Source organism: Otolemur garnettii, unplaced genomic scaffold (genome assembly GCF_000181295.1).
Source record: "Otolemur garnettii isolate 467f Iridium unplaced genomic scaffold, OtoGar3 scaffold00003, whole genome shotgun sequence".
NCBI lineage: Eukaryota > Metazoa > Chordata > Mammalia > Primates > Galagidae > Otolemur > Otolemur garnettii.
In genome coordinates this window covers 38,035,384-38,045,216 of record NW_003852398.1, presented here as the reverse complement: position 1 = coordinate 38,045,216, position 9,833 = coordinate 38,035,384, and the positions used below count along the sequence as shown (strand labels likewise).

General features: G+C 38.3%; 1 protein-coding gene across 1 annotated transcript in view; it reads right to left on the bottom strand.

Annotated features, from left to right (window-relative positions):
- Positions 1-9,833, bottom strand: part of FAM13B (family with sequence similarity 13 member B) — a 97,818-nt gene that overhangs the window by 64,612 nt on the left and 23,373 nt on the right. Inside the window, exons 5-6 of the mRNA XM_023514687.1 lie at positions 3,419-3,596; positions 2,991-3,132 (exon numbers count right to left, since the gene is read on the bottom strand). Coding sequence (XP_023370455.1) covers positions 2,991-3,132; positions 3,419-3,596 — 320 coding nt within the window. The remainder of the gene's footprint in view (positions 1-2,990; positions 3,133-3,418; positions 3,597-9,833) is intronic.

Genomic DNA, 9,833 nt, shown 5'->3' with positions numbered 1-9,833 from the left:
GGCTGGGGATTCGAACCCGCCACCTTAGGTGTACGTGGCTGGCGCCTTAGCCGGTTGAGCTATAGGCGCCGAGCCGGGGTCTCACTCTTGCTTAGGTTCGTATTGAACTCCTCACCTCAAGTGATCCTCCTACCTCAGCCTCTCTAAGTGGTAGAATTATAGGTACAATGAACCCTTATATACCACTAGATGACATTTCTTTTAGGAATCAAAAGACATTAAAGTTTTGAGGCAGGCTGCTCCTGTAATACTAGCACTCTAGGAAGCCAAGGCAGTAGGATTACTTGAGCTCAGCTGTCGAGATCAATCTGGCCAAGAATGATACCTCATCTCTACTAAAAATAGAAAAAAACAGCTGGGTGTTGTGGCAGATGCCTGTAGTTCCAGCTACTCAGGAGGCTGAGACAGGAGGATCACTTGAATCCAGGAGAGTTTGAGGTTGCTGTGATCTAGGTTGATGCCACAGTACTCTGGCCTAGAACAACAGAGTGAGACACTGTCTCAAAAAAAAATGTTTTAAGGCATACCTATTGATTTGTCCTCTTGTCATTTTCTTTCAAATAAGAATAATTTTGAAGAGATGTATTAGTTCATTATTTTAACCAACTTTTAGGTCAGGAATGGTATATAATTAGAACTTTTCAAGAAAATGTGACAGAAGTTTCACGTACCACTGCTTTAGACTACAAATTCTACGAACTTGATTTAATTCATACATACATAGCTATTTCATCCTCAGTTTGTATGTTACAAGTTATAATGTGGCATCTGTTATTTCTTCAAAGTTCCTAACTTTGGGTCAGGGACAGGAAGAGGAAGAGGGAAAGTAAAAGGGAAGATGTGAAGAGAAAGAGACAGAAAGAGAAAATCAAAGATAAACAAAATGCTTATATGAAGAAAACCTGAAAAACCGTGTAAGGTACCAACTCCAAAGGTTAAAAAGTTTTACCCACAAAAATTCATGGAAGTATAAAAGTTGGGCTACCCAGAAAATATATATATCCTAATTTATGTAATCAAATACAAGAACCATCAGAGAACTAACAAAAAACTGTATGATAAACTACCTCTCAAGAGCTAATGATTTATAATCCCACAGCAAATAAAAGGAAGCAACCCAAGTATCCATCAATAGATAGTGTGACCAGGATGGGCACAATAGCTTACCCCTGTAATCCCAGCACTCTGGGAAGCTGAGGTTGGTGGATCACCTGAGCTCAGAAATTGAAGACCAACCTGAGCAAGAGCAAGACCCAGTCTCTACTAAAAATGGAAAAACTAGCGGGGTGTTGTGGCAGGCACTGCAAGTCCCAGCTACATAGGAGGCTGAGGCAAAAGATCTATTTGGCTTAGAATTTGAGGTTGCTGGGAGCTATGACATCATGACACTGAACCCAGGGCAACAAACGAGACTCTGTCTCAAAAATAAAAGTTAGCAGATAGACAGATAATGTGACTGTATAATTTATCATCCAAATCTGCATATATATGAGCAATAGGGGAACTACTAGTTATACCAGAAGCAGATATAAACCAAGACTTTCCTGAGAAAACTATAACATGGGGACTGATACTGTAAATCAAATAAATTACAGGGTTCTATCCACACAATAGGGAACTATAAAGTCATAAACACAAAAGAATGTCCTCTCTATACTCCAAGAATATCTCCAAGATACACTGTTAACTGATGATAGAAAACAGGGGGCAGAAACATGTGTATAATATGCTACTTTCTTGTTAAAAAATAAAAAAAACAGGGCTCAGCACCCCTACAGTGGTTACAGCACCAGCCACATACACCAAGGGTGGCAGGTTCGAACCCAGGCTAGGCCAGCTAAACAACAATGACAACTGCAACAAAAAATAGCTGGGTGTTGTGGTGGGTGCCTATAATCCCAGCTACTTGGGAGGCTGAAGCAAGAAAATCACTTAAGCCCAAGAGTTTGAGGTTGCTGTGAGCTGTGATGCTACGACACTCTACCAAGGGTGACACAGTGAGACTCTGTCTCAAAAAATAGTAACAATAAAAATAAATAACTGGCTCGGTGCCCACAGCTCAATGGTCAGGGTACCAGCCATATACACCGAGGTGGGTTCGAACCCAGCCCCGGGGCCTGTTAAACAACAATGACAACTGCAATAACATCAAATAGCGTTGTAGCAGGTGCCTGTAGTCCCAGCTACTTGGGAAGTTGAGGCAAGAGAATCGCTTAAGCCCAAGAGTTGAGGTTGCTGTGAGCTGTGACACCACGGCACTATACCCAGGGTGACATAGTGAGACTGTCTCAAAAAAAGAAAAAAAAAAGGAAAAGCCTCCACATATATTTTAAACTTACTAATATGGCTTTATAATAAGTAAGTTGTAACTATTTATCTTCAATATAACTAGGATCCTTATATAGTCTCAACCATAAAGCATAGCAGTTACAACAAAAGATTGTAATGTAACCTCAGAAATAGATTTTTAATATTGTAGAGCCATCAGAATTAAAAAATTACCTGCCACTATTAAACTACTCATCTCCAGATGCATCTCATTAATAATGATTATATACTATACTACACTGACTTCTATTTTAGTCAAGAGAAAATTATGAATTTTTAAAAATTTACACAAATCTTTTCCTCCAACTTAAATTTCTCACCTTTTGCCTACATTTCTCCATGCTAGCAGTTTCTTTGCAAACATAAAAAACTGTACTATTCTTAAAAAATAAATGTTTAACTGAAAAACAAAAAAATTCTACTGTATACTAATTTCAATGCCTTTCCTTATTACCCAAATTCTTGAGGACAGGAAATTGTTCAAAAAATAAATCACATACATATACTACATGGATGTCACCTACTGATTTACATAAAATAACCAAGAGAATTAATTTCAATTTAGTACTTAAATTCTACACAAGTTGTTGTCAAGCCTTGAAGAACATATTATTCTCAACAAAAAATTTTCCCTTCAAATAGAATACTTAAAATATTCTCACCTGTTCAGTAATTGAACTCAAATCATTAGATGAAAAATCTTCCTCTTCATTCTCAAAATATTCATAGTAGTTTTCCAAAAGTCCAACCATTATCCTGCTCACTATTTCTTGCTCTTTCATATCTTCCACATCTGTATAAATGCTAATAAAAGTCCAAATTGAATTCAGTTCTTAAACCAATTCAAAGTCAGAAGACAACCAATGAACCATTTCATGAACCTGAGCAATTTACATCATCATTCTGTGCCTCAGTTTTCCCATCTATAAAATCTACTTAATTTGTATCCTGTTCATAAAAATGCTATGAGAAATTAATGAGATCTACTATTTTTAAAATGGTTCATCAAGCAACCTATGATCCTTGGAAGATAATATGATTCTTTTTCACAAATCCAGTTTTTTTAAACAAAAATTTTAAACCAACTTACTGAAAGACATCTGGACCAAAGACGGCAGCCAAAGAATTTGCAGACCAAATTTCTTCGTGATGTGATGCTACATTGGCTAAAAATCTACACAGAAACTTTAACAAACTATAATTAACAGGTGGAAGCTGTTGCAAGAGGAACTTCAACTTTCTTCCAAATTCATCTTCGTTATTATAATCTATAAAACATAATGATGGGGCATTTTTTTAATAAAGTAAACAGCAAGACTCAGATATTTTGCCAAGTTCACATTACTCCACCCACATCACCTTTTTACTACAACTATTCAAAACCTTTTCACTTCCTCTACTAAAGGCCAAATATGCCTTAGGGGTTGGCATTTGACTTATTAAATGAAGAAAAGTTGGCGAAGGGGAGATGGAAAAAAGGAATTCAAACTCTCAATTGCTGAAGAATGTTTTCTTCATCTATTACTCACTGACCCCAGTTTTAATTCTCACTTTACTGTCGCCTGCCTGACTGTACTAGTGTTCCTTTTCTTTCCCCCCTCTGCATAGAGTAGGAAGGGGTGGGAAGGGATGGAAAGCCAAGAACAGGGAGGAGCAGAAAAGAGTACTTGTGTTTCTAAACTAGCACCAACTGTAAGAGTCCAAGTGCAATGGCCATGCCAGCCAATATGAGCCACTAAGGGGCAAAGATGCAAATTGAGGAGCTATTATTTTCAATAACCTTTCCACTTGCATGAATGAGAAAACAAGGAAAGAATAGGATGAGTGACTTTCTTCTTCCTCTGACATCTTGAAAAGAATGATTAACTTCAGCGGTATCAGTATGACTATATTAAAAGGTCTTCCATTTCTTGTCTCTTATAAATCGATGTTGCTTTTCTGTTTTTCAAGTGAATTTTATGACTATAGTTAGGCCTGTGTTTATCATGCCAATGAGTATACATTAACAGAAACTAGGCCTGTATTAACCTCTCTGATTGATGAGAACTCCATCTAGGTGAGGCAATTGCTCAAAAATACTCTGAAAATGAAGTAATTTATTGCTTCAGTAGTGAAAATCAACCTAATTATATTTATTTATTTATTTATTTATTTATTTTGAGACAGAGCCTCAAGCTGTCCCCCTGGGTAGAGTGCCATGGCATTACAGCTCACAGCAACCTCCAACTCCTGGGCTCAAGCGAGTCTCCTGCCTCCGCCTCCCAAGTAGCTGGGACCATAGGCGCCTGCCACAACGCCCGGCTTTTTTTTTTTTTTTTGGTTGCAGCCATCATTGTTGTTTTGGCGGGTCCGGGCTGGGGATTCGAACCCGCCACCTTAGGTGTACCTGGCTGGCGCCTTAGCCGGTTGAGCTATAGGTGCCAAGTCAACCTAATTATATTTAACTTAACATTTTTCTGAAGCTCTTAAAATCAATTTACTAGAAAAATTCTTGGTAAAAGATTCATGATGTTGGCCATCTCTGAAAAATAACACTAGTTTTGTGGGGCATGGTGGCTCACGCCTGTAATCCTAGCACTCTGGGAGGCCAACTTGGGTAGACTGCTGGAGCTCACAAGTTTGAGACCTGCCTGAGCAAAAGTGAGACACCCCCTCTCTACTAAAAATAGAAAAACAAGGCAAGATGATCTCTTGAGCCTGAGTTGAAGGTTGCTGTGAGCTATGACACTACAGCACTCAACCCATGGAGATAGCTTGAGACTCTGTCTCAAAGAAAAAAAAAAAAAGAAAGATAAAAGGAAAAATGACACTACTCTAAAAAGTTTATCAGGAAAAGCTGTAGTCTCATGAGCTTTGCTTAAAATTTTAAATGCAAGGCTGGGTGCAGTGGCTCACGCCCATAATCCTAGCATTCTGGGAGGCCAAGACTTGTGGATTGCTTGAGCTCACATGAGACCAGCCTGAGCAAGTGGTCTCTAAAAACAGCCAGGCATTGCAGTGGGCACCTATAGTCCCAGCTACTCAGGAGGCTCAGGGAAAAAATAACTTGCGCCCAAGAGTTTAAGTTTGCTGTGAGCTATGACTCCATGGCACTCTACCGAGGGCAACAAAGGGAGACTCTATCTCAAAAAATATATACATACATACATAAAATGTAACCAAAAAAACTTTTCCATATTTTGTAATATTACCGACCATCCACCCAAATGTCCCAGTACTTTTATTTTAATTTAATTTTATTTTTTTATTGAGACAGAGTCTCACTTTGTCACCCTCGGTAAAGTGCCGTGAAGTCATAGACAGTAACCTCAACTCTTGGGCTCAAGTGATTCTCTTGCCTCAGACTCCTAATTAGCTGGGATTATAGGCACCTGCCACAACACCTAGTCATTTTTTTGTTCTTGTTTAGTAAGCCTGGGCCTGGTTCGAACCCACCTGCCCTGGAACATGTGGCCGGCGCCCTAACCACTGAGCTACAGCCCCCAGTAGTTTGATTTTATAATTGGATAGAAATTATATCATAATTAAACTACCCAGCCCCCAATAGTTTGATTTTGTAATTGGATAGAAAATTTTAATAACCAAAGCATTCAAAGAACAGGACTTTAGAAAATCATGTATATCAACTAAAAAAAATAAAAGTAATATTATCAACATGATAATTATACCAACACCAACAAATTCTACCTAACATCCTCTCTAGCTCTGTAGCATTTATCATCTAACATACCCATACAGACATCTATTTTATTATCTATTTCTCCACCTCCCCTACCCTCTTTGGAATTTCAGCCTATGAGGACAGATTTTTTTTCTTTTTTTTAAAGACAGAGTCTCAGTATGTCTCCCTTGGTAGAGTGCTGTGGCATCACAGCTCACAGCAACCTCAAACTCTTGGGCTTAAGCGATTCTCTTGCCTCAGCTGCCCAAGAAGCTGGGACTATAGGCACCTGCCACAACGTCTTATTTTTTTCTTGTTGCAATTTTTAGCTGGCCTGGGCCGGGTTCAAAACTGCCACCCTTGGTGTATGTGGCTGGTGTGATAACCACTGGGCTATGGGGTGCCGAGCTAGAGGACACATTTTCATTTAGTTTTGTTTTGTGCTGCATTCCAGCATTAAGAATAATGCCTAACATATTGCAGGTGTACAATAAATGTTAGCTGAATTAACTAAATGAATACACAATAACTGAAAAAAGACATTGAATACTAACCCATTTGACCTGATGGTATGGGTTAGCTTGTGGGCAGTACTATTTGTATTTGAAATACTGTCCACGTTGCTATACTTTTGTTTGGGCACATTTCTACTATTCTTACATCTACCAGGTTGCTTCTGAAGTCTTGAAATAATTCAGAGAAGCATTTCAAAATATATATATACATATAATACACAGTTGCTTAAATTTCTTTCCTCTCAAAACTACTACATCCAGGGAAAATAAGTGCATATCAAAACAGTGTCTTTGAAATTATATAATATATAATAAAGTAAGTATCTATCAAAGCAGAAAATGTTGCAACAAATCCACAAAGCTAGGAACTTTGTTTTCTACCAAAACACTATGTATAAATAGTTGGACTAACCATTATGGTCTAAATCAGTAATTGTTACCATTTGAAAATAATAGTGTGATGACTTTCGGAAAGGATACCTCTAGGTAGGGGCTAGGGATGCTGCTAAAGATCCTACAATGCACAGACAACCCCTATAACAAAGAACTTTCCAGCCCAAAATATCAACAGAGCCAATGTTGTGAAACTCTAGTCTAAACAAAAGGTTTAACTACACCAGTAAAAGCAACATTGCTATCACAGAAGAATGAAATCACATTTTAAAAACAAATTCAAGGCCAGGCACGGGGCTCACATCTACAATCCTAGCACTTTGGAAGCCTGAAAGATTACTCCAGGAATTTGAGACAGCCTAAAAGACATAGCTAGACTCTGTCTCTACAGAAAATAAGAAAAATTAGCCAGGTGTAGCTACTCGGGAAGTTGAAGCAGGAGGATCCCTTGAGCTCAGGAGTTTGTGTAAGCTATGATGATGCCACTGAACTTTAGCCTGAATGACAGAGGCTCTTCTAAAAAATAAAAATAAAAATGTTCTCAAAACCCACAAGCTAAAATACAACTGCAACAATGTGTCCTCCATGATCTTAAAAGAAATAACTTTCTCATGTATTTGTAAACATCAATTAAAAAAATACTGACATACTACTTATTTACAATAAATGGTGAGAAGAATCTTTGTTCAGATGTAGACACCCTCCTAAAAGAAGGACTAAAGGATGAACAAAATAAAAGAGATATTACAAAAGGAATCCAAATATCACCTCAAGTACCACCACAGTATCTGCACAGCTATTAAACAAATAGGTGTATATGTAGGTATGTGTGTAGACATACATATACATGCTATAATATAGTTGGGGAAAAATGATGGATTTTTTCATATAAAACATGAAAGGGCTTATAGGTCACAAGCATCTCTACAGGTCTTAAATTCAAAAGTGAATCTTAATATAAGGATAATTAATTATTAAGATACATATTGTAATTCCATGAATATCAACATAGTATATGATGCTGTCATAATTTTAAATGAAAATCAACCAAAATGACAATCTGTGACAAAATAGCTTCTGTTAGTATTAATGAGTCAATGACTTCACTACCATTAAATCTCATTCCAATTGTTAATTTATAAATTTTCATTCAAGACTAAAAGGTTATCTGATTCTTGCAACTTTACTTGTCTATAATTCAGCTAATACAAAGAATACGAAAACCTATCACTATAAAAACAAAAAGAGGCTCAGTGCCTATAGCACAGTGGTTACAATGCCAGCCACATACACCAAAGGCGATGGGTTCAAGCCCAGCCTGGGCCAGCTAAGCAACAATGACAACTGCAACAGAAAATAGCTGGGCATTGTGGTGGGCACCTGTAGTCCCAGCTACTTGGGAGACTGAGGCAAGAGAATCACTTAAGCCCAAGAGTTTGAGGTTGCTGTGAGGTGTGACACCACAGCACTCTACTGAGGACAGCATAGTGAGACTCTGTTTCAAAAAAAAAAAAAAAATTAGATCATGCCTGTTATCCTAGCACTCTGGGAGGCCAAGGCAGGAGGATCACGAGCTCAGGAATTCAAAATCTGAGCAAAAGCAAAAACCCATCTCTACTAAAAATAGGTGTGGTAGCATACATCTAGGGTCCCACCTACTCAAGAGGCTAAGGCAAGAGGATCACCAGAGTCCACTAGAGTTTGAGATACCAGTGAGGTTAGATAATGCCACTGCATTCCAGCCTGGGCAACAGAGCAAGACCTTGTAAGAGAAAAAAAAAAAGAAAAACATGGATAGACCAGGTGCAGTGGCTCACACCTGTTAATCCTAGCACTGGGAGGGCAAGGTGGGAGGACTGCTTGAGCTTAGGAGTTCAAAACTAGCCTGAGCAAGAGTGAAACTCCTGTCTCTACTACAAATAGAAAAAATGAACTGAGCATTGTTGCAAACACCTCTAGTCCCAGCAATTCAGGAGGCTGAGGCAGGAGGATCATCATTTGAACCCAGGAGTCTGACATTGCTGTGAGCTAGGCTGATGATGCTCCATCTCAAAAAACAAAACAAACAAACAATCAAAAAACATGGATCAACAATCTCAAGAGGAAATACTCCTCTTTAACATACTGCTTAAGAATATATACATATATCTTATAAAAGCCTAGCTACAACAACAGTAGGCATAAAGAAAGTAGTTATATTTCACTGAATTTCTCTAAAAGCCTGAAGTTTTAAAAAATGGACTCTATAAAACAAAGAAATTCATAAAATAATGAATTTTAGTGGCCATATGCCCACTTCATAAATGTTTCTATAATGAAACATGTCCCTCCATTATGTAAATAGGAATCCCATTTGGCTCTAGAAACAGAAGCATTCCGTCACTTCTTGGTTCGTTTACCTTTCTGCCTAACTCTACCATTATTTTTCCTGTCCCTATTTCATTCCAGCTAAGTCTTTTTAGTCACCACCAAAAATCTAATCCAACAAGGACAAATCTTTTACTTTTCCTTTCTTTGATTTGGAGTCTTATGTCCAATTTACTATTTTATTTCCTTTAGGCTAGCATGTAAGAACAAGCTTCAGGTATATTGTAAGTCTAGAATCAAAGTTGTCTTTTGACTTTCTTTTTTTTAATGTATTTTGAGACAGAGTCTCACTATGTCGCCCTTGGCAGAGTACCGTGCCATCACAGCTCACGGCAACCCCCAACTCTTGGGCCTAAGCGATTCTCTTGCCTCAGCCTCCCAAGTAGCTGGGACTACAGGCACCCACCACAACACCCAGCTATTTTTTGGTTGTAAATGTCATTGCTGTTTGGCAGACCCAGGCTGGGTTTGAACCTGCCAGCTCCAGTGTATACGGGTGGCGCCAAAGCCGCTGAGCTACAGGCACAGAGTCTATCTTCAAGCTTTTGATAGAAGTTCTATGTAATGGC